Source organism: Heteronotia binoei, chromosome 1 (genome assembly GCF_032191835.1).
Source record: "Heteronotia binoei isolate CCM8104 ecotype False Entrance Well chromosome 1, APGP_CSIRO_Hbin_v1, whole genome shotgun sequence".
NCBI lineage: Eukaryota > Metazoa > Chordata > Lepidosauria > Squamata > Gekkonidae > Heteronotia > Heteronotia binoei.
In genome coordinates this window covers 61,890,299-61,914,787 of record NC_083223.1, presented here as the reverse complement: position 1 = coordinate 61,914,787, position 24,489 = coordinate 61,890,299, and the positions used below count along the sequence as shown (strand labels likewise).

The window sequence follows — 24,489 nt, the reverse complement described above, 5'->3', positions numbered from 1 at the left end:
AAGAAGAAAAAAGGTTAATGTAGAGTAGAATCTGTGATACTATTAAAAGTATACACCTGGTTTCCAAATTCATGACATCTGTGAGTAATCTCTAGACATGGGCACAGAACGTGAAAATGTTGTTCATGTTGGTTCATGTGATTGCCTGAACTGGAGGCTTGTTTCATTTTGTGATTCATCTGGTTGCCTGAACCGATTTGTGATTCACTGGATCATTTTGTCTGGGAAGTGTAAAACTCACTGGGAGTCTTCAGCAGGCTCTCCTCCACCTGCCCTCCAAGTTTGGATTTGGTGAAGATTGGATTTGGAATGTTCTAGCTATAGACCCCCAAAGCAGGTGCCCCCAGGAAAGCTCAGCTTCAGCTCTCACAATGAAAACTAACTCTTCTCTCTTTGTACTGGAGTGCAAAAATGAAAGCAGTGGAGTCAGGGTGTCTGCTCCCATAGAGCAGAATGGGAGCACTGTGACTGGCTTCCAGAGCTGCCAATCAAGCTATGGACAACTGCTGTTTCTAGGGCTCCCAGAAGTCCACCCCCAGCATTGTCTATGAATTGATTGAATTGGTGCCAGGATGTCTGGGGAAACAAACCAAATGAAGCACCAAGGGGAAAGGGGTGAGTTCATTTTCCAGTTTGGGCATGGTGCAAACAAATGAACTTGTTTGAAATGAACCATGAATTGGCCCCATTTGTGCACGAATTGCAATTTCTGATTTGCTTTATGCCCATGTCTAGTAATCACTGTGCTTTAACCACATAACTTGTATCTTAATTATCTAGCATGGTGGTTTGCTAAGTGACCCCCATTTTACACTGAAATATCCATGAGCATAAATTATTTGACAACTTTGTTTAGTTTTATATATATTAAGAAAATTAGGATTTTCAATGTTTTCTGCTAATTAGTTCTCTGCAAAAAATATAAAGCATTAATGAATGTCATTGTTGCATGATATAAAAATACATCAAAAAGTTTACCTTTTTCAAAATGCAAATTCAAGTAAGGGTTACACTAGCAAACACTTTATGGTGATGCTTCAAGGCCCCCACCCCTTGGGAACACCTGTTTTTGGCATGGCTTGTTCTCCCTTCTTCAGTACACGTGTACACCTCACTGTGGGTCTTGAATTGATAGGAGACTGAATTAAAATGATATCCAAGAGGTGGTGAGTCACACTAAGGCAGAATGAAGGACAGCTCCTCTAGCAGTCATGCAAATATCCACCCTAAGAGGGATTCAGTCAATGGTTTTTCCCCCAAGGACCTTGAAGTTTCTTCCCAGATCATTTAATCCTAACACCCAGATCCCAAAACCAATAAGCAATGGGCCATTTCTGGCAATTTCCTCCATATCTCAATGAACAAACACGAAGATTACTGCCCTTCCCAATCACAACAAGTACTTGGACATATTAACTTCCAGATTTTACTAAGGGAACACTCAAGGAGAAGACTCCCATCTACCATACAGACAAAGGATTTCTTTTCAAGCTGTCCCATCTTTGAAATATTGCATTTTTATTATCTCTGCCTTCCAATGGCAGCACTCCTTCCCCTCTTCATCCCAGGAAAAAAGGCTATGAAGAGTTATTCCTCACTCTCAACTTTTGTAGCCATTTTGGAACACATCCTCTTACTTTAGCTTCTCAGTTGGCCTCACTTTTCCACTTCATGGACCTGTCTCTGCATCATCTTTCACCTGCCTGGCCACCACTGAGGTCAACCCCGCCCCCTTCTCCTCAGAAACAGGCTTGTACATCTTGTTTCCTCCCCTTTTAGTCTTATTCCCCATGTAAGTTGACAGTTTTTCTAGGGAAAAGTTTTAATGTATCTATGACTTTTCATTTTCCTTTCTGTAATTTGATTGTTTGCTCTACCATATTGCTTAGATCAATTTGGATTTTAAATAAAACTCCTTTTGTTTAAGAGTCTTTTCTCTCTCATTTTTCCAAACGTTGATCTGAATCTGGATCTTAGTTTACATAGACTAGGTCCCAAGTACTGAAATACCCGAAATACATATGTTTGTTCTATGCTAGCAAGGGGATGCCTTTGCACATTATGGCCCTGACACATGTAGATCTATTTGAGTAACAATGGCACACCTAATTTACAATTTATGCAAATTGTCCTAATAACTGGAATTTAGAGAAGACTGTAGCTCAGTGGTAGAGCATCTTGTAGGCCAGAATCTAGAAGTACCTACATGGTCATGTACCTGTCCCTTCAGGGGGAGTGCAACCCCCTCCAAGACAGGCTGACTCCTCACAAGTACTTATCACAAGTAACCTTGGGAGGTGTGTTAGGCAGACAGCAGGGGTTTCTTTGTAGCAGGAACTCCTTTGCATATTAGGCCACACACCCCTGCTATAGCCAGTCCTCCAAGAGATTACAGTAGGCCCTGTAATAAGAGCCCTGTAAGCTCTTGGAGGATTGGCAACATCAGGGGAGTGTGGCCCAATATGCAAAGGAGCTCCTGCTACAAAAAAGCCCTGGTGGAGAGTATGTGACTGGCTCACAGTCACTCAGTGAAGCTTCCTGGCAGACTGTGGATTTGAACCTAGCTTTCCCAGATCTCCATGCTAACCATTGCACAGTCTAACCAACACCTTTGTATTTGTTTAGAATTGTACACTGATTTGCCAAGAAAATCTCTTCTTGCCTTGTGGAGTCAGCCCCGGTGCTAGGGGTTCTACCACTCCAGGCAGAAACCTGAACTGCCCTCCCCCTAGTTCCATTGATATGTGTGCAAAGTGTGCATATGGCATGATAATGTCACCCAGAAGTGATGTCATTGTGCTGGCAGGATTTTCTGAAGTGTTCTTTCTCAGCTCTGATCACTCAGAGCCTATAAAGAATGCTTGGCACACCACCACCCCGCCCAGGCCCCTCCTGGTTCAGAGGGAGCTGGGCAGGGGGCGCATCATTCTTTCTCGGCTCTGATCGCTCAGAGCTAAGAAAGAATGATGCGGTGGATCAGGGACAGTGGGGATGGGGAGGAGTGCCCGCCCCAGTCCCTGTGATGAGGTGGCACCCTCGGCAGCCATCTATTTGCTTACTCCCACTCGCCGGCCCTCTGGGGAGCAGAACTTCACCAACTTAATGATTAATGTTCAACATCCAAAGAAAATTGCAAAAAAGAGTGGGATAAAGAATTATAAGTGTTTGTAGAAAGTAATTTCTGGCATGTTTACCATTTTGGTGTGGTACAGGGCAGCAATGAGTATACATGAAAAATGACTTCTTATTTTTGCATGTGTAAGTTCTATCAACATTGTAGGCATAAAAAGCATTGATAAAAAGGAATCCATTGCTCACTATCCTCTGATTTTTGTAGCATAAAATATTATATTTCAAACATTTAATTAGTTAAGAGCACTCTCTTTCTGTTTCACTATTTTTACCTTGTGATAGAGAAGGGCATTTGCAGTGTTGTCTGCTAGCCTGTTTTTTGAATGGAGATTTAATTGAGATAGATTGAGAAGATCAAACATTACATCTATTTATAATTGTCAGCATTGTGTTACTGGCAATGTATGTGTGTCTATTGTTGCATGATAAAAGATCAGCTGAGAATGAATGTTAATTCCTCATTTTGTTTGGCAAAGTGAAATCAGAAAGCCTGTCAAAGATTCACAATTAATTCTTAATAGGAAAGAGAGAACGAGCTGGACCCATACAAATGAAAGCAGCAGAGCTGTGACCTATGGATTGGAACTGGAGTGGAAATCAGGAAGTAGAGCAGAGCCAAGTCAAAGACATTTGGAAAATAAACATTTATTAGGATTGCAAAGGGCAAGCAGAAAGAGTAGAAAGCAAGAGACCCAGTAGGTGGCACAGCAGAAGCCAGGAAGGATTTCAGAACGTGAGTGTAGGAGCTTAATCCTGGTATGACAAACTAGGCAAATAAATATTAGTATCCCTAAAGCAATACTAGTGACAATAAGCCATTAGGTTCATCATGTTTCCTGCTGGGCTCCTTCACAAATTAAGGTTTGCTTTCTCAGTTCTGCTGCTAGCTTTTTTTTGTGTGTGCTGTCTGGTAGTTTGCTGGGAAAGAGTGGAAATATATATATAAGCAGGAACGCAGTTCCGGCTGGCTTGGTGTCTAATATGCAAATGAGTTCCTGCTGGGCTTTTTCTACAAATGCCCCCCCCTCTTATCTAGCTATCTAATCTAGCTATAAAGTTTACCATATGTTGATACATTCTGAAAATCATCATGCCAAAAGTTACAAGAAAAAGTCATGTGTTTACAGAGTAAAACAATCCATCAACTAGGCACATTGCATTACATTAATGTTTATTATTAACTTCCAAGGCCCCGATGCAGAAGACAGGGATAAGCTGCTGTCACCATGAATATTGCTGAGAAATAGGAGGTAGCAGATTGTGGGAACATGTGAAAGCCTATCTTTACCTAAGCAAATATATCCATCAGGACAACAATGGAAAATGAAAAATTGCCACTGTGAGTGGTAAGGATGAAATTTAACAAAGCAATAAAAACAATCAAGTTTTAAGTTGCAGGTATTTTACTTTTTTAAACCCAGGATCCTAATCATAAGATAAACATTGGCTCCATGCTTCAAGTTTTGTGATGAAAATTCAGAATTTGTATGTCAAATCCCAGATTTCACGTTTTTAACCAATGATTACACCATCCCCATCCAGATGTTTGCCTAATCTGAAGCCATTAATCTGTATTCAGATTCAAATATGATGTTTTAAATCTGTTTTAAATACACTGATGTTTTAAATTCATTGATGTTTACATTTTTATTTATCTTTTTAAAAGTATATTCTACTTGGCTGCCTAAGGGACATTTGTACAATTTAAGTTTCAGCATAAACTTCAATTTAACTTGGCCATCATTTTAACAGGATGCTATTTATAAAATAAGGACACAATTTAAAGAAGCCCACAGCTATAACCAATGATAATGGATCCAACTGAGTAGCAATATGAGCAATTATTTTTCATTTCATATCATTTCAGGCTGAGTGAATTCCAGACCTCTTTGAGGCTTCTAGAAATAAATGCTTGAGCACATCTGTTATGAGGAAGTGAATTAGTATAAAGGCGCAGGAAGAGTCAACAGAAGAAGAAGAAGAATTGCAGATTTATACCCCGCCCTTCTCTCTGAATCAGAGACTCAGAGCAGCTTACAATCTCCTATATCTTCTCCCCCCACAACAGACACCCTGTGAGGTGGGTGGGGCTGAGAGGGCTCTCACAGCAGCTGCCCTTTCAAGGACAACTCCTGAGATTGCTATGGCTGACCCAAGGCCATTCCAGCAGGTGCAAGTGGAGGAGTGGGGAATCAAACCCAGTTCTCCCAGACAAGAGTCCACACACTTAACCACTACACCAAACAGTGAATAAAATATACCATTTCATCATATAGAATCAATACAGTCAACATGAACATATAATATCTAAATCTACATGAAGATTTAGTTTGCTTTCTGCTGACGACTACTATCATTGCTTTGCAATTGTTCCAATCAAATGTTTTAAACACTGATAGATATGCTTCATAACTGCTACATTTGTTTTTAATTTTAGTTATTGCAGTGATTGCTGTAATTTAGAGATTGTCCTTTTAAGGAATTTAGATGATGGGAGCTTATAAAAGATCCCTGATGGCTGCGGGGGTAGAGGGGGCTGCAGCAGTAAATTAGGGAACATTTAGGATAGTAGAGGAATACAGTGTTTGTTTGGCAATAAAAATCTATATATTATAAGTAGCATGTGACTCCCATCTGTGGATAGCTAATCTGTGGATCAGGGCCACACAGATGCTAAACAGATTTTCTTGGCAAGCTTGAGGGCCTTCATAAATTTGCAGAAAAATCTGAAATGTTTACATTTTCCCCAAAGGAAAATTTTTAAAATTAAGTGTTTTCTACACATGTGCAGACCACATGGGAGCTGGGTTAGAGCCCAATAGCATCTGTAGTGGACTGGGGGCAAGCGATCCCCCAATTTGGAGGGAAAACATTTAAAAATTGTGCAGTCCCTTTAAATGTGATGGCCAGAACTCCCTTTGGAGTTCAATCGTGCTTGTCACAACCAGGGCTTTTTTTCAACAGGAATGCAGTTCCGGCTGGTTTGGCATCGGGGTGTGTGGCCTAATATGCAAATGAGTTCCTGCTGGGCTTTTTCTACCAAAAATGCCCTGGTCACAACCTTGTTCCTGGCTCCATCCCCAAAGTCTCCTGGCTCCACCCCCAAAGTTCCCAGATATTTCTTGAGCTGGACCTGGCAACCCTACATTTAGCCATCATTTGGCAAACCTCAGAAACCACCATAGCCTTCGAAAAGAAAGGAAGTTCACTAGTATATAGGAACCTTGTGGGGAACGCCTGTCTTAGGCTTGCCAGCCCCCAGGTCCTGACAGGGGATTCCCTGGTTTTGCAGGCTCCTCCCCACCCCAACAGTCACACTGTGCCTTTAAATCTGTTCAGGCTTAAAAGAAACTTGCAAACCACTTGTGTTTTGGACTGAGTGCCTTTAAATCTCTCAGCAGGAGGAAAGCTGCATGGGTGGGTCAGGCAGGCAGAGCCACGTGACTCTTCTCAGTGAGTGTGTGAAGCATGTGAGAAAGGAAGAGAAGTGAGCACAGCCCCTCTGTTTGCTTTACATTTGTTTCAGAAGTTGTGTGTATCGTGAAATGGGTAGTAGAGAGTTAACTAGAACCTGATTATGCAATGGAGGGAAACTCCATCCCCCAGGTCAGCGGTGGCCAAATTTGATTAATGTAAGAGCCACATAGACTAATTGTCAGATGTTTGAGAGCCACAATACAGGAAGGAAGGAAGGAAGGAAGGAAGGAAGGAAGGAAGGAAGGAAGGAAGGAAGGAAGGAAGGAAGGAAGGAAGGGGGAGAGAGGGAGAGGTGGAAGGAAAGCAACTTTAACTTTAAATGCCAGCTGACTTGGAGAATTAGTTAAAGAAACAAATGCCTTCTTCAACCTGGCCGACAGAGTGATGGGACCTTCAAGAGCCACACGATATGTGTGAAAGAGCCACGTGTGGCTCCCGAGCCACAGTTTAGCCACCCCTGCCCTAGGCTGCTCTCCTTTCATTTTCCTGTCTTGGCAGTTTTCAAGTGGAAAATGAATTCCTCTGGTTCCCAAGTGGATATGAATGCCTTCAGGAAAAAAAAGTCTTGAAACAGCACTGCCTGCAGTAGCTTGCCCTTACCAGTTTAAAAGCATGGACAGAATTTGTTTTGGTTTCTAAAAGGTATCATTGCCCAAGAGCTGCCCATACATTTCTATTTAATTTATTTGTTCCTTGTGTTTCTAACCAATAAGGTCCCAAAATAGCTCACATTGTTCTACTCGCCTTCATTTTACCCTTACAACAACTCTGAGGTAGATTAAACTGAGTCAGCCCAAGATCCTCCAGCAAGATTCCATGGCAGAGTGGAGATTCAAAGAGGTTCTCCCAAAATGTAGAAAGAATTTCCCTAGATCTATTCAGATATATGCTCAAGGTGGCTACAGTAACACTAGCAACAAAATGGAAAACAGAAGAGTGTCCAGCTATAGAGATTTGGAATTAGCTGATTATTCCGTAATGGCAAACAGGGCTTTTTTCCAGGAGGTACGCACAGGAGTGCAGTTCCAGCTGGCTTCCTGTCAGAGTGTGTGGCCTAATATGAAAACGAGTTCCTGCTGGGCTTGGGCAGCTGGGCAAAACTAAGAACTTACACAAACAAAAGACTGACTAAAGAGTATCAGGAGCACTGGAAAGCCTACTACTTGTATTATGGGCATAAGTGAAGAGTTAGACATAATCTATAAAGATCTATGAATAAATATCTATATAAGGCCTGAACTATTTGGTACTGTTAGATAATTGCGAAAATGGAGGGGATATACTTATTTTTAAATTATATCAATTTCTTTTGTTTACTAATTTTTAATATAGTTTGTATAGTAAGATGTATAAAACAGTATGATTACAATTATGTTAAAATCAAATTGAAGGTTTGGAAATTACTCATTTATTAATATTAATAATATTTATTAATATTAATATTGATGTTATACTTCTAGCCTTAACTTATAATAAGCTTTTAAATATATATGGTGGACAGTTGGAATAGAACATAAGCATTTTTATTTTTTATTTAATAGCCTATTGGGAGAAGATGCATATTATGTATTGGTGTAATGCATTATACATAATAAGAATGTCCTTGATTAATGTTAAATACTTCTAAATAATTATCTCTATTTTTATTCTCCAACACCCCCTTTTCTTTTCTGTGCCCTCATTAATCTTGAAAATAAAGCATAAATATAAAAAAGCTGGGTCTCCCTTCATTACAGAGTAGTATGAGGATCCAGAAGCACTCTGGCCAAAGACATGCAGCACAAGGTTGGGAGAGTCTGACAAAAATGGCAATCAGCAACCACGTTGATGAGGCTTTGATTCTGTCTCTTCAGGCTGGAAGCCTCTTTCCTGAAGGAAAAAGAGAGGCAGAACTTCTGCCCCAGTAATAATTTTATCATTTCTTTACTTTGTGAAATCCAGAAAGGAAAAGGAAAGCAAATTCCTGAACATTCTCTTCTAGAATTAAGGAGATAGTGAGCAAGAAAAAAACTAAGGTTGCCAGGTCTGTGTTGGAAAATATCTGGATACTTTGGGGGTGGATCCAAGAGAGGGTGGGGTTTGGGGAGGGGAGGGGAGGGGCCTCAGCATGGTACAATGCCACAGAGTCCACCCTTCAAAGCATCCATTTTTCTCCAGGGGAGCTGATCTCTGCCTTAGGGTTCCCAACTCCCCCGCGACCGGAAATGATGCCATCGTGCCGGCAACATTGCTCGCCGGCTGCTTTAGGCGTTTCCAAGAAACCTCTATGGTTTTCCCGAACGTTCTATTGTACCATAGAGTTTTCCCCTCCCAAATCGGTAGAGCATCTGGGAAAACCATAGAGTTTTCCCAGAAACACCTAGAGTGGTTGGCGAACGACATCACCGGTGCGATGACATCACTTCCAGGTGATGCCATCGTGCAAGCGACGTGGGGGCGGGGTTCTCCCCACTGGGCCAATGTGGGCCAGCAGGTTGGGAACCTCCAGGGCTGGAGAACCTCCGCCCAGACTGGGGGCTTGGCAGCCCTACTCTGCCAGCTGTGGATCAGTTGTAAAAGTGGAGATCTTCAGGCCCCACCTGGAGGCTGGCAACCCTAGGACTCCAACCATGATAAGATGAACCCCCTATGAATGTTATCTCATTACAGTGTGAAGACGGCCTGGTGCAGACCAAAGAGCAATTGAACTAGTGAAAGAAATAAACCACTGCTGCCCTGTGCCATCCACTCTATGCCTCATTTGACAGGCTTTCCCCAGGGGAATCCCTGTTGGATGAGCCCAACAGAAGATTTGGTTTTTATTCTCCACTTTTCTTTACCTTAAGGAGTCTCGAAGTGGTTTGCAATCTCCTTCCCTTCACCTCTCCACAACAGTCACCTGAGGTAGGTGGGACTGAGGGAGTTCCAAGAGAGCTGTGACTGGCCCAAGGTCACCTAGCAGGTTTTGTGCGGAGGGGTGGGGAATCAAACCTCATTCTCCAGACTCTCCAGAGTGAGGAATCAAATCTGCTGCTCTTAACCACTACACCATGCTGGCTCACCAAGAGGCATTTTCTTTCCTAGGCCCTCCCTTTCACAGCCATAAGTAAATAAACTGGAAGGAGGTTATGGCTGCTGCTAAAAAAATTTGTGTATTATTATTAACAACAATAGCCTCATCCAGGGCGGCCAAACTTACTTAACATAAAAGCCACATAGAAAAAACGTCAGATGTTTGAGTGCCACAAGGAAGGAAGGAAGCTGGGGGAGAGAGTGAAAGGTGGAAAGCAAGTAACTTTAAATGTATTCTCCGTCACCAGCTACTTTGGCTTGGAAAAGTGGTTTCAAGACAAAAATGTCTTCTCCAAGCTGGCCAACAGGGCAGTGGGAGCTTCAAGAGCCACACAATATGTGTGAAAGAGTCACATGTGGCTCCTGAGCCACAGTTTGGCCACCCCTGCTCTAGGCAATATACAACAATAAAATACAAATAATCATCAATAATATCAGTTCTTAAAACAAATTTCAACCCAATGACATATGTTATAACTTGCTACCAATGTGCTTTCTAGATTCTGTATCGAGGGAAAGGGGTGCCACTGCCAAACCGGCAACCATTGCTGTCCTCAAGCAAAAATCTAGCAGAACAACTCTGCTTTACAGGCACTGTGGAACTGTAAAAAATTCCACAGGGCCGTGATGCCTTCCAGGAGAGCATTCCACCAGTTTGGGGCCAGGACTGAAAAAGTCCTGGTTCTTGTTAAGGACAGCCAGACCTCTTTAGGGCCAGGGATCACCAGGAAATTGAGACCATAGTGGAGGAGGCAGTCCCATAGATACATCAGTCCCAGACTGCTCAAGGCCTTAAAGGTCATAACCAGAACCTTGAATCTGACTCAGTACTCAACCGGAAGCCAGTGTAGCTGGCGCAGCACAGGTAGAATATGTGCCATCCATGGTGTCCCCATCATAGACTTTTCCCATAATAGATGTATTTCTATATGAATAATTTTCACAATACTCTTCAGGAACATTGTCTGGAGTGTGGCTTATGAGAACTAGTGGTAGGAGCTAAATTTGATGGGAGTAAAATTGATGGGAGAAAAAGTGTGAGCCCTCATGAAGCGTCCCCCTACCCTTCCCCCCACAATTTGAGCATAGCTTCTATCTTGCAGCTGTTACTAGGGTAAGAATGCACTTGTCCGAATTGCACAAGCTTCCAGCTGAATAAATGATGAACCCACATTACTTTTAAGAGCCCTGTAGCGCAGAGTGTTAAAGCTGGAGTACTGTAGTCCTGAGCTCTGCTCACGACCTGATTTCAATCCCCGGTGGAAGCTGGGTTTTCAGGTAGTTGGCTCGAGGTTGACTCAGCCTTCCATCCTTCCAAGTTCGGTAAAATGAGTACCCAGCTTGCTAGGGGGGGGGGGGAAGTGTAGATGACTGAGGAAGGCAATGGCAAACCACCTTGCAAAAAGTCTGCCATGAAAACGTTGTGAAAGCAATGTCACCCCAGAGTCGGAAACGACTGGTGCTTGCACAGGAGACCTTTCCTTTTCCTCCACATTACTTTAAAAAATACTTTTGATCACACACAATTCACGAGCTGCTTACACATGGCAATTTTAATATGGAATTTATGCATATTGCTATACTGAACTGAGATTATCTATATGGGAATCCATGTGAAGATTTAATAGGACATCCAGTCAGGCACAATACTGCTTCAGCCATTATGAAGCTATCAATTATTCAACATCCATTTTTCATATAAATTCCAATGGAAATATCAAGAAGAAGTTGCAATATATTTTTTGTTACGACCCACCCTCTGCTGACATTTTCCCTATCAGATCACTCTCCATTTGATATAAGTTTCCTTTCAGCTGTAAAACAAACATATGTGGTGTTAATTCATAACAGAGTTGGGGATAAGGAAGCATTACCAAGATCAATGCAAATGAGTATGTTAAGAATGTTCTTTCTGAAACACAATACCTGGCATTGTTTCTGTTGACTGGCAGAACTGTGCGGAAGCTCAGTGAACAGTGGTTTTGATGCACTCCCTCTTGTAGATGCACAGGATGTAGATGCACAGGATGTGTCTAAAATATGGGATCTTGCATATCCATAGCCATTGCCTGCCATTGCTGTTTTCTCTTCATCTGAGTCCATAACAAGGACAAAATCAGCTTGGAAAAGGTCCTCTTTGTCCATTTTCCCTTTACTTGCGTTACAGTCTTGTGGTTGTAAATGTTTGTGAATATTCTTTGTACATCCAGAGGCTCCACTGTTTCTCTTAGGTCCACTTTTTATGGCCTGGCCTTCAGAAATTACTTCATACTATTAAAAAAGAGAGACATGTGCATAAATTATGTTATTATTAAGAACATAAAAGAAGCCATGTTGGATCAGGCCAATGGCCCATCCAGTCCAACACTCTGTGACACACAGTGGCCAAAAAAACAGGTGCTTGTACTAGATGATGGTGCTTGTCTGACTAATCAAGAAGAACTTGGGCATACTACAAAGTGAACCTACAGGAAAAGCTCGTCCAAGATCTCAGGCCTCAGGAAAGACTGGAAAGGTCAGAGAGAAAGGTAGTTGGGGATTTTATTATTTAACAATGCTGTATCTATGCTTAATGCTTAACACTTTCACCATTACACTGTCTGGCACTTGAGGCCCAACACAAGGGAAGCCTTTCCCCCTTTCTAGCTTCACAAGTGAAAAAAACCCAGAATAAATAATTCACGTTGTTTACAGAAACGAGGAGGAGACGGGTGCAGTCAAGCAGAATGGATTACTAGGTCCTTATTAGACCAGTGGGGACTGAGAAAGGTTTCTGGCTGTGGGATACTTAAAACAAACAATAGCTTCCATGATTATAAAAGGGATAAATCTGGGGCAAGCCCCCATATTATCAAAGAAACAAAAGAGCTTCAAACAAAATACAATATTCTCTAAGTAGACTAAACAAAAGAAACTAAAATTGGGGAATTTCATATACAGAAGTAGTTTAAACAAAGTAGAACTGTCATTTTACAATGTGTCATTTGTGGGCGTGCCAAGTTTGGGTGCTTAACTCCTTAGATGTCAGCAACAGCCATGCCAGGCGTATTACATATGTATATTGTTCTCCTGGTTGTCACAAGTTAGATCTCATGGGCATAGCAATCACTAAATATCTGCTTGCTTAGAAAAAGGCAATGATCTGTATCCAACCACATTCCAAGACTTAAGGGCACATAAGTGTATTTGTTTTTCAAAGCAGGGATACCAATCTCTGCTGATTGCTGTGTCTGCCACTCCAGCCCCTCAATGAACTGGCAGAGACTGACCAAGAGAGAGATCTTGGGGTCGTGGTAGATAACTCACTGAAAATGTCAAGACAGTGTGCGATTGCAATAAAAAAGGCCAACGCCATGCTGGGAATTATTAGGAAGGGAATTGAAAACAAATCAGCCAGTATCATAATGCCCCTGTATAAATCGATGGTGCGGTCTCATTTGGAATACTGTGTGCAATTCTGGTCACCACACCTCAAAAAGGATATTATAGCATTGGAAAAAGTCCAGAAAAGGGCAACTAGAATGATTAAAGGGTTGGAACACTTTCCCTATGAGAAAGGTTAAAATGCTTGGGGCTCTTTAGCTTGGAGAAACATCGACTGCGGGGTGACATGATAGAAGTTTACAAGATTATGCATGGGATGGAGAAAGTAGAGAAAGAAGTACTTTTCTCCCTTTCTCACAATACAAGAACTCGTAGGCATTCGATGAAATTGCTGAGCAGTCGGGTTAAAACGGATAAAAGGAAGTACCTCTTCACTCAAAGGGTGATTAACATGTGGAATTCACTGCCACAGGAGGTGGTGGCAGCTACAAGCATAGCCAGCTTCAAGAGGGGGTTAGATAAAAATATGGAGCAGAGGTCCATCAGTGGCTATTAGTCACAGTGTGTGTGTGTATATATATATATATATATATATAAATTTTTTGGCCACTGTGTGACACAGAGTGTTGGACTGGATGGGCCATTGGCCTGATCCAACATGGCTTCTCTTATGTTCTTAATGTAGTCCTTGTGCTCTAATGGCTGAGGCCTACCCCAGAAGCAACATTTTGGAGCACTCATTGGGCTACACCAGGATGGTGTTGATCATCACAGTCCCTCCCTGCACACTTCATAAAAATATTTTTAAATCTTTGGGATGCTGTGCTTAGATACAGGCTGTTATTTTTTTTTGTCCCCCCGATTAGGGTTGCCAAGTCCCCAGCGTCTCACAGTGGGAGACTTTTGCGCGCGTGCGACGCAATGATGTCACCCAGAAGTGACGTCATTGCAATGATGATGTGTGCGGGGCTGTTCTAGGCATTCCCGGGGAAACTGTATGGTTTCCTCAGACGTTCTAGTCATTTCGGAGGTAAAAACTCTATGGTACCAATTGTACCATAGAGTTTTCCCTCCCAAATGGCTAGAATATCTAGGAAAACTATAGAGTTTTCACAGAAACACCTAGAGCGGCCACTGCACAACATCGCTGGCACAACGACATCATTTCCGGCTTACGTCATCGCTCCAGCAATGTAGGGGGAGGTTCCCCCATCGGCCCAATGTGGGTCGGCAGGTTGGGAACCTCCCGGGCTAGGGAACCCCCATCTGGACTGGGGGCTTGGCAGTCCTACCTTGATGAAGAATGCGCAAAATGTATAGGGAGGGGGTCTCAAAACTGAATTGAAACTAATTCTCCTACTGCACCAGTAATCTTCTGCTTTTTGCTCCAGCTCTCCTTTCCTTGCCCCAGGCCTATACACTTCAAACACCTTGGCTGATGTTTTGTGATTGGCTTTAGAATATCTCCATCTTTATGTAACTATTTCTTTCTACTTGCAACCTTTCTGTACAAGCAACTGCCCTGCATGTTTTAACTATATTTTTATTATTACATTTTTACAGTTTTTCCATTTTTAAGTCAAAACATAAACAGTACAAATATTAATTTTAACAAGGGAAATATATATCAACCATAACTTGTACAATAAAATCAGAACAAACCTTTTTCTTATAAGTGGTGTAAGCATTACAATGAGGTGCACAACCACTAATAAGGCATCTACCTTGTCAATAAAAAGCAAAATCCATATATTTAGCAAGTAGTTGACTGAAAATGTTAGTTTCAGCTGTTATATATTGAAAAAATGGAAATCATTTATCATTAAAATCACACAATTTCTGAGAGTTTTCTGCTACTAAGATTTGAGAAGCAATTTTATCTGTTACAATAATATCCCAATTTTAAAAAAACCCAATAATGCTTTGTTGGGATTGTTTTCTTTTTCCAAAAATGTGCAATCAATGTTTTTGTAGCTATTAATAGTAAAGCAGCTAACTCAGCCTTAAGTTTAGACTGAAAAATGTCCACCCAGTGATTTAATAAAATAGATTCAGAAGTAAAAGAAAATTCACATCCTATTCTAACAATAATGGATAAGATAGAGTTCCAGAAGGTTTTAATTTTAGGACACTCCCACCAGCAGTGTAACAATGTACCTGGTGAATTACAGTATTTCCGACCTGCCCTGCATGTTTCTTCATCAAAGAACATGTCTATGATTGTTTTCTGTTTTACCTCCTCTTCTATTGCATATTCTTTCAACCACTATGACTGCCAACTGTGGTCTGGGAAATTCCTGGAGATTTGGGAGGGACCTCAGGAGGTCCTCAGGAGGATGGATTTTCAAGAGGGAGGGATCTCAGCAGGAAAGAATGCTATACAGGCCACCCTCCAAAGTAGCCATTTTCTCCATGCAAACTGATCTCTGTAATTTTCAAAGAGTACTGATTGTAGTCAATAAAATTTGCAATCATTCCAAAATTATTGAAAATGGGTTAGCTATTAGGGATGGGCATGAACCAAACCACAATGAGCAATTCATCACAAATTCTGCCCTGTTCATGGTTTTCGAACCAAAGTTCGTGACTGGTCTATGGTTTCAAACTTTCATGTTAAATCAGTTTGTGGCAGTTCACGGTGGTTTATGGATAAAGGGGGAAAAAACAGGGGTTTAAAGGGATTCTGCAACTGCAGAAGAAAGCCCAGAACAGCCAAGCGGTGGGCAGCAGGCCGTTTTCCTGTTTGTGTCCATCCCTATTAGTTATTACATTCATACGAGCAAATAGCCCTACGTACAATAAATAGTATATTCTATCTACACAGCAATATACAGAGTCGACACATTTCAACCCATTTTAATGATTTTTTTTTAATGATTAGCACCAAATGTTCCACACCAGTAGATAGAGGAAGGGTTACCATGTCCCCTTGGCCACTGACAGGGAAGGGGTGGGTAAGGCTGCCAGATCCCGGCTAGGAAATTCCTGAAATTTTGGAGACAGAGGCTGGGGAGAACAGGTACCTGCACGGGGTGCAATGCCACAGAGTCCCCTCTCCTCTCCAAAGCATCCATTTTTTCTCCAGGTAAACTGATGTCTGTAGTCTAGAGATCAGTTGTAATTCCAAAACTCTGGGCACCACCTGAAGTTTGGTAACCCTATAATGGCTACTGTCAGGGCTTTCTTTGAGCAGGAATGCACAGGAATGCAGTTCCGGGTGGCTTGGAATCAGAAGGTGTGGCTCAATATGCAAATGAGTTCCTGCTGGGCTTTTTCTACAAAAAAGCCCTATGTTAAACAATGTCGATGTCAGGGGATGGGGCCTAATATGCAAATAAGTTTTTCTACAAAAAAAGCCCTGGCTACCATTGCATTATCTTGAGGTCTCCAGAATCTATGCTGAGCTCTTGGAGTGTAAATCTGATATTTGCTAAATGGCCTTGGATTGGTTCTATTCCAAACAACACTTTGCTTGTTATGGATGCAAATTTCAGCCTGCTCCCACTTCTACAAGAATGTCTGTTCTTTCTGATCCTGCAAGGAAGTTTGCTACTCAGTTCCTGTATATTGTACCCAACCTTATATTTCAAGCTGTTCTTGAATTTCACTGCCTAACAACTGAGATGAAAGTAGGAAAAGAATCAAATATTTGGACACTGGTTACAAAAAACTTTTCATGTATTATGAATTCGAGTTAAAATATAAAGAATGTAGTAGTTTTTAAAAGACCCCCAAGTCCTACCGTGTTTCTGGTTTCTGGACAGTTCTTCTCCAAAGGATCCTCTGAAATTCTCACAAGAAATGATGTGGCGTCTACAGCATGAAACTGACTTGGCAGTGTTCCAAATGAGGGAATAAATGTGAACCTCAGGAATCCAGATTCAGAAGGAACCTACAACAAGAAGTACAGATACTGCATGTTCACTTTTCATTTTTAAACTCCAACCCACTTGTTTGTGTTAGTTTTTATTTATTTTTCTGTAATCTTGAGAGATCTCCTCTCAGGTTTATAGTAATACATATTCTGTCCATGGGCATTCTTATTATAAAGGACGGGTTTTTTATCCACACAGTGGGGCCATGCTGGGATAAAGATATATAATTTAATTGTGAAAGGGGAATAAATAATTTTAAAAGAAATTAGTTGGAAAACTCCAATTCATTCATGTTCCTTTTTAAAATGCACATCTATCTGATCATTCAGATACAATTATGCACTCTTTACAGGCTAGATGCTCTTTACAAGCTTATAAATTCTGAACAACTGGTGGATGGCTCCTCTTCTTCTTTCCACTTTTTATGGTAGATGAATATTATTTTTTACCAATGAATCTAAAGTTGCAGGCAAATGGGCAGTGCAAGGATCAAATTAACTGAAATAATTTAGATTTCTAAAGCAAAGGCAGGAATGTGAAGTTTTAGAAGCACACTAAAAGATTTAGCTATCTAGAAGTCATTCAATGCCCATAAAATTTGCAGAGCAATTTCACAACTAAATCTCATTAGAAAAATGCTTTTCAGTTCAGCCAGCAGCTTTGAGATTTTTCCCTATACATGAAGGCTTCAATTAGATGCTTTCATTACCCTAAAAGATGTCACTATAACAGTTGATGCGGCATAACCACAGCCAACTCCATATTGCAGTGAAATTGAGCAGAAGAAAATTCCCTTACTGTCATAGACATCTAAATTTTATTCAATATGATCAGAGAAAATTTCATGAACAGAAGGGCTGCTGATTATGTGTCACACTAAAACTGAGCCCTTTTATCTACTGATTATTGGGGTAGTTATACACCCATGCTTTAAGATTTTAAAATCTGTTTTTATACAGCTCTGAAAATAGTAGAAAATGTTTCACTCACACATAAATTGTTTTTAAAAACTGAATGGCCGTGCATAGAAGCCTTAGTTTAAAATATCAAGGTGTAATATTTATTTCTTCCTTTCTCTGAGGGAATTCCACACAGTCAGTCACTCAGACAACAATTCAAAAACATCCTGGAGGAATCCTTTGACTTAAAATATCTCAATCAGTTTGAAACACAATTATCATTTTTAAAGGTACCATCTAGGACTGCCAAGCCTCCAGTCCAGGCAGATTCCCTCGCCAGGCAGGTTCCCAACTCGCCAGCCCACATTGGCCGGCAGAGGAACCTCCCCCCGCGTTGCTGTCACAATGACATCACCCGGAAGTGATGTCATCAAAATGGCAGCACGTGTGCGGGGCGGCTCTAGGTTTCTGGTACAATAGGTGCCATAGAGTTTTTACCTCCCAAATGGCTAGAGCATCCACAAAAACCATAGAGTTTTCCTGGAACCACCTACAGCAGCCCATGTTCACTGCCATTTTGATGACATCACTTCCAGGTGATGTCATTGTGTCACGCACATGCTTTACGCTCTGGGAAGCAGGGGACTTGGCAACCCTAATACCATCAAATAAAACCAGATGTGACTTAGGTTCACAGAAAGTGGACAGTTGTGTTAGTCTGGTTGAAATACAGCAGACTGTTACATTCAGCAACTCCAGTGAGTAAAGCTATAGTAAAGCTATCTATACCATTCCCCAGGGAGATCACAAAAGTGTGGACATGCGAACTGTTTATTTTGGCTGTTTTGTGAATATGTGTGTGTGTGAGTTCACTTTCATTTTAGTGGAAGTGCAGCTGTTGTGGAACCACTGGAATGCAAAAAAAGAGGAGGAGGAAATGAAGACTGTATTCAGGGGAACTGTACTGCTGTATTTTTATTTATTTACTAGGAATAAGGCCTGTTGTTCAAAGAAATACAACAGGCTCTAGAAAGAGGCTCTGGGTGAGTGGCAGGAATCCCCATCCCCCCAACAAAATTTCCCCCCCATTAAGTCAAAGGGAAAGGGGAGAATTCATCTCCAGGGTGTTGTAGGACTTGGCCAAGCCTGTCACTGTTTGCCACACACACACCAATAAAAAACTCATCCAGGAGAAGGCCCTTTTCTGTTCTTGCGGCCAGGCAAGGCAATACTTTCCCTGCAAGGAACCAAAAGAGAAGCCTCCTTCTCGGCCATCGCCCCATACATATACCATTCCCTCAGCTGTGTGGATTGAAAAGGAGGAGCATTTTATCACATTGAGGCTGTGTCCCCATTGAGGCCTCAGGAAGTCGGGGCAGTCTTTCTGCAAGGAGGGCAGGGCGAGGCTGGCTCAGGTTTCCCCCTCCACCTGCAAGCTCTCCTCCTCCTGATCCTTCCTCTGCTTGCCCACCTGGGGCATTGGGCCTGGTGGGGAGTGAGGTGAGGGCTGTTTTGTGCATCCTGTGTGCTGGGGGGAGCTTGTGGGTGACATGGGCCACTGCCTTGGCTAGAGGCACTGGTCTGGGGGAAGCTTCAGCAGGTGCCAACACCCCGTGCCTGGGCGAGCCTTTTGGCTCATTGTACTCATGAGGAGCTCCACTGCTTCTCCACATGGCCTGGCAGGGGCTGGCTCACCCCCAGTTTAATGGGGGATCTGTTGGATGACCAGCAAATTGTCTATATGGGATGTCAGAGAAGGAGGAGGTGGCAGTGACCTCCTCCTTCTCCACTTACTTGTCCTCTTCCAAGTCCAGGCCCATCAGTGGTTAGAGCAGTGTCCCTCTGCCACCTGCCCGCTGCCCGGGTCCAGGAGCAGCAGTGGTAGGCACAGCGGCAGCGGTGCCTCTGGGGGTGGCTTCGTTGTGGTGGTCACAGTGGTGGCAGTAGAAGCTGATCAGTGACATGGAGGCCCATGGAAGAGCACTGGCACAGCCGCCTCATCTGAGCCAGTGGATGACAGCGACAACAGGGCAGCTGGTGTAAGGGTGGCCTCCTGCCACCACCACCCTGCCACCACCATCTTGACCCCTCTGAGTCTGCTGGCACCTCCAAGCATGCTTGCAAAGTGAGGCGGGATCCAGCAGTGGCTGAACCAGTGGGTGAGTAGGTGAATTGTAGCCAGTCCATATGAAGAACTATATTATAGGGGAGATTTTTAGGGAATGAGAAAGTCTCCTGGCTCCATCCCCAAAGTCTTCTAGCTCCACCCCCAATGGCCCCAGATATTTCCTGAGTTGGGCCTGGCAATTCTAAGCTAAATATACAAAGTAGTACTCCACAGTGACATCCAAAGGCCCAGGAAAAACTGAAATTGCCTTTTAATACTTTCATATACATGCATCATGAAATCCCTTTGATGTAGGGTTGCCAGGGTAGTGGTGGGAGGAGGGGTTAGGGTTGCCAAGTCCAATTCAAGAAATATCTGGGCACTTTGGGGATGGAGACAGGAGACTTTGGGGGTGGAGCAAGGAGCAAGGTTGTGACAAGCAGTATTGAACTCCAAAGGGAGTTCTGGTCATCACATTTAAAGGGACTGCACACCTTTTAAATGCCTTCCCTCCACTGGAAATAATGAAGTTTAGGGGCACCTTCTTTGGGGGCTCATAGAATTGGACCCCCTGGTCCAATCTTTTTGATACTTGGAGCATGGCTTGAGGAGAGGCACTGGATACTATGCTGAAAATTTGGTGCCTCTACCTCAAAAAAACAGCCCCCCCCCCCGAGCCCTAGATACCCAGATCAGTTCTCCATTATACCTTAGGGAATAATGGAATGCTCAGCAGATTTCCTTCCCCCCTCCCCCGCTTTCTGATGACCCTGAAGTGTGGGGAGGGCCTCCAAACTGTTGGATCCCCTGCCTCCACCTGGGAATTGGCAGCCCTTGGGGGCGGTGCCTAAACCCTCAGTTACTTTGAACTTTTAAAGTTTATAGAATAAAAGGGATTTGGTGGTCACATAGTCCATAGCCATTCATCTCACATATAGAGTTGCCAGCCAATTTGACCCTGTAAGGGAGGCTTAATGGGATTTTTTAAGCCAGGTGATGTTAGGATTGCCAGGTCCCTCTGAGCAGCTGGCAGGAGATGGGGGTGGGTTTACTAGGAGTTTACACTTCCTTTCAGCAATGTGCTCACATGACTTCAACGTGACCCAGAAGTGACACTCTGAGCATCACCTTGGCATCCCCAATGTGCATATGTGATGTCCAGGTCATGTTGAAGACATGAAGGCACATCACTGATATGTCCAGTGTTCCTTCCTTTTGGGGGGCAGTAAGTTCCTCCCTTGCTGACTAGCTGATCAGCTGTGGAAATGTGGGGCCTGGCAGTGGGGGTCTTGCATTCCTAGATGTTATTTTCCTCCATGCCATGAAAAGCTTCAACCACTAATTTCCATGCATTAAATGCCTCTATTAAAAGAGACAGAACATTTTCCTGCAACCCTATGCATATGTCAAGTATCCCCAATACATACATGGCCAATCAAAAATATCCAAAGAAGATTATTAAGCTATTTATTCAGTGGATCTTGGAGGGAGGGGGAAATCTCTTGTGTACACAAAAGCAGCACAGGCATGGAAAATCTATTTTTCTCTCCTGCGCAGACAGTGTCTTATATGACAGAGGCTGCAATCACACATGCTAAATAATGTAGTTTCTGTTTAAAACAATTTATTATACTGTAATATATTGTAATAACACTTATCATTTGTTATTAAAAATTAATACATATACATTACATTTTCTCTACCGTCCCACCCCCTTTTGGTGACCCCCGACAGTGTATTTTAATTAAATTACTAAAAAAAAGGTAATCAATTTTATCTATTAAAGAATCTTCATAAAAAAAGAAAACATCATAAAGCAAAAAGAGAAAAGGAAAGAAAAAACCATAGGTTATAATTGTAATCCATCTAAATAATGTAGTTTCAATTCACTTTCAATGCACTTTCCAACTGAATTTTGCCAGTCCACACCGTAGTGCATTGGAAGTGCATTGAAAGTGGATTGAAACTGCATTATTTAGCATGCGTGATCACAGTCAGTGTCTTACATGAACAAACATTTAAGTTTAAGAATTACCCATTTGGATTTGGGTTGTATTTTTGCAGGAAAGTTGTACCAGGAGATATTTTAAAATTCAAAGTTAATCTAGTAATGCTACACATATCCAATTTGAAGACACATCTGTTATTATCAGAGCTACCTAAGTGGCTCAAGATTTGTGGATCAGGAACCATATGTTACACTTAAAAGTTCATTCTGATAGATCTAATTTTGGGCATCTGAATGACATTCCCAATCCTCACATTTAAGAGTAATCTGACACAAGTCTACATCAGGTAATCCCTGTAGAGATTAATATCCTTTAGATTTCCACTTTAAAACCAAACTTTAATATACCTAAGAATAACAGCGACCTAACCTGGATAGCCCAGGCTGGCATGATCTTGACAGATCTCAGAAGTTAAACAGGGTTGACCCTGGAAGTACTTGAATGGGAAACCACCAAGGAATTCCAGGATCACTATGCAGAGACAGGCAATGACAAACCTCCTCTGTTTGTCTCTTGCCTTGAAAACTCTACTGGATCATCATAATTCAACTCTGACTTGATGGCCAAAGGGGAAAAAAAAAGAATAACAGTGCCACGATTTAATGGTCTTGTTGAATAACAACTTCTCTGAGCATTTTTTAAGGCTAAAACATGATTTTATCCATAAAGTCTCATACCTGTTCCCTGGAAAGCAACTTTAGAGAAGAACTTTCTTTCACAGCTGTCGTCTCAGTTGGTTCTCCATTTTGTGTGGGCTGCTGGTGGAAAGAAGGAAGGAAAACCAAGATGTTAAAAAATATACGCACTTGATTTCTGCCAGAGTCATAGGGAATGAATATATTTTCAGCTATTTCAGTAACCTCTCTAGAGATTCATTTAATGGAATATTCCAAGAGCAGGCACTTAGTGTGGGTGTAGGAAGAATTTGGGATATAAATACTCAATTTGTTCAACTTCCCACTTACTTGCTACACTATAAAGTAGATTGCATCCTTCCTAGTGTGTAGAAATTTCAGTGAATGATTTCCATTAGTCAAAATGGTTTATATTAAAATATTAAGTATCTAACTCTTAGAACTCTCCCATTTTTTAATATCAGTTTTGCCACAGAAAACAACACAGCTACTTATTCTTATTAAGATTTCAGATGCAACTTCAGTAAAGACTGTTCAAAATTAATCTAATTGACTAAATTGGAAAATGGTATTTCTTATAAATCTTGGCAGTTTTTAAATAAAATATGACTTAGACATAAGTGCTGCAATATGCCCAGGAGATGTAGGGTTGCCAACTTCCAGGTGTTACCTCGGGATCTCCTGGAGAAAATGGCAGTTTTGGAGGGTGAACTTTATGGCATACTGAGGGTCCCTTCCATCCCCAAATCCCACTCTTCCCAGGTTCTACCTCAAAGATCTCCAGATATTTCACAATCCAGAGCTGGCACTCCTACCTTCCTGTGAGAGCTTTCTTAGTCCATCCAAAGCTCTAATGCTTTATGAGAAAATCCAGACTGAGTCTACTTTTGGAACTGGGTCAGTTTTCTTATTTTCAACTCATTCACCTAGTCTCTCACAGACAGCCACTAAGCAGCTAGAAGCGGAAAGACAAACTGAATGCCACAACGTATGGCAGCAGTTGTTTTATGGACCTTCACAATAAAACCTCATAACTTTGTAGGTGTACTACTTTGCATAGGTTTCTTCACATTTCCTCTTATGGAAGAACGTGCCAGCAGAAGGGGAGATGCGGTGAAAATGTATGAAAACCTATGCAAAACAGTACACATACAAAGTTGAAAGGCACAATTGTGAAGGTGTTTTTCCCTCACTGTGCCTATAAGCATTTCCCCCAATCAATTTCCAAGTCATGTTATGCAACCAAAACCCATAGCTGCTTCAGCTGCTTTTTAGAGTGGAGTAATGTCACTTCTAGATTTGTGCCTGGAAGTTATGTGACCCTGTCACACCAACAGCAATTTTTAATCCCACCCCCCACCTTCCTGCCAGAGCAGCAACAGGAAACAAGATCAGGATAGGAGCTCTCCGGTCCCAAACAGGTAAACGGCATCCCTAGTGGAGAAGGTGGAAACTGCCACGAGGAAAGAATCTCATACTACCAAGTTCAGCGAAGATAGGGAGAGGAAGGAGGCTGTCTTAAATCCAGGGTCATCTGCTTTTGAATAGAACTTTCTTGTGGGGGGATAATCTTGTGTTCAGGATAATCTTCCTTTCAGGTTAATATGGTAGACACAAAAGCTCTTGCCACAAAAATGGCAGTCACAAAAAATGCACAACTACACATTCCACATATAAAAACAGAGCTGTATGTTACAAAGCAGCCAATGATTTGTTTTAAGCAACTATCTGCTCTGAAAGATAAACAAAGCTGGTCCTTTTAAATCATAATCTTTTTAAATAATGAAACACTGAACAGCATCCTTTCTTTCCTAAACCAGTAAGCCAACAACTCTAGCCATACTGAAAGCTGGAATGCAAGAAAGAAAGAAAGAAAGGATCCCCTAAGATCCTGAGCCATCTACTCTTCTCCATCCAGTCAGGTTGCACACCTAGAGCTCACTTCCCTTGCCTTCTCTCCTTTTTCCAAGCCTTTAAAAA

At 42.0% G+C, this 24,489-nt stretch overlaps 1 protein-coding gene across 1 annotated transcript in view; it reads right to left on the bottom strand.

Moving 5' to 3' along the window:
* Positions 1-24,489, bottom strand: part of MLIP (muscular LMNA interacting protein) — a 112,621-nt gene that overhangs the window by 46,520 nt on the left and 41,612 nt on the right. Inside the window, exons 2-4 of the mRNA XM_060235162.1 lie at positions 22,552-22,632; positions 16,727-16,876; positions 11,587-11,931 (exon numbers count right to left, since the gene is read on the bottom strand). Coding sequence (XP_060091145.1) covers positions 11,587-11,931; positions 16,727-16,876; positions 22,552-22,632 — 576 coding nt within the window. The remainder of the gene's footprint in view (positions 1-11,586; positions 11,932-16,726; positions 16,877-22,551; positions 22,633-24,489) is intronic.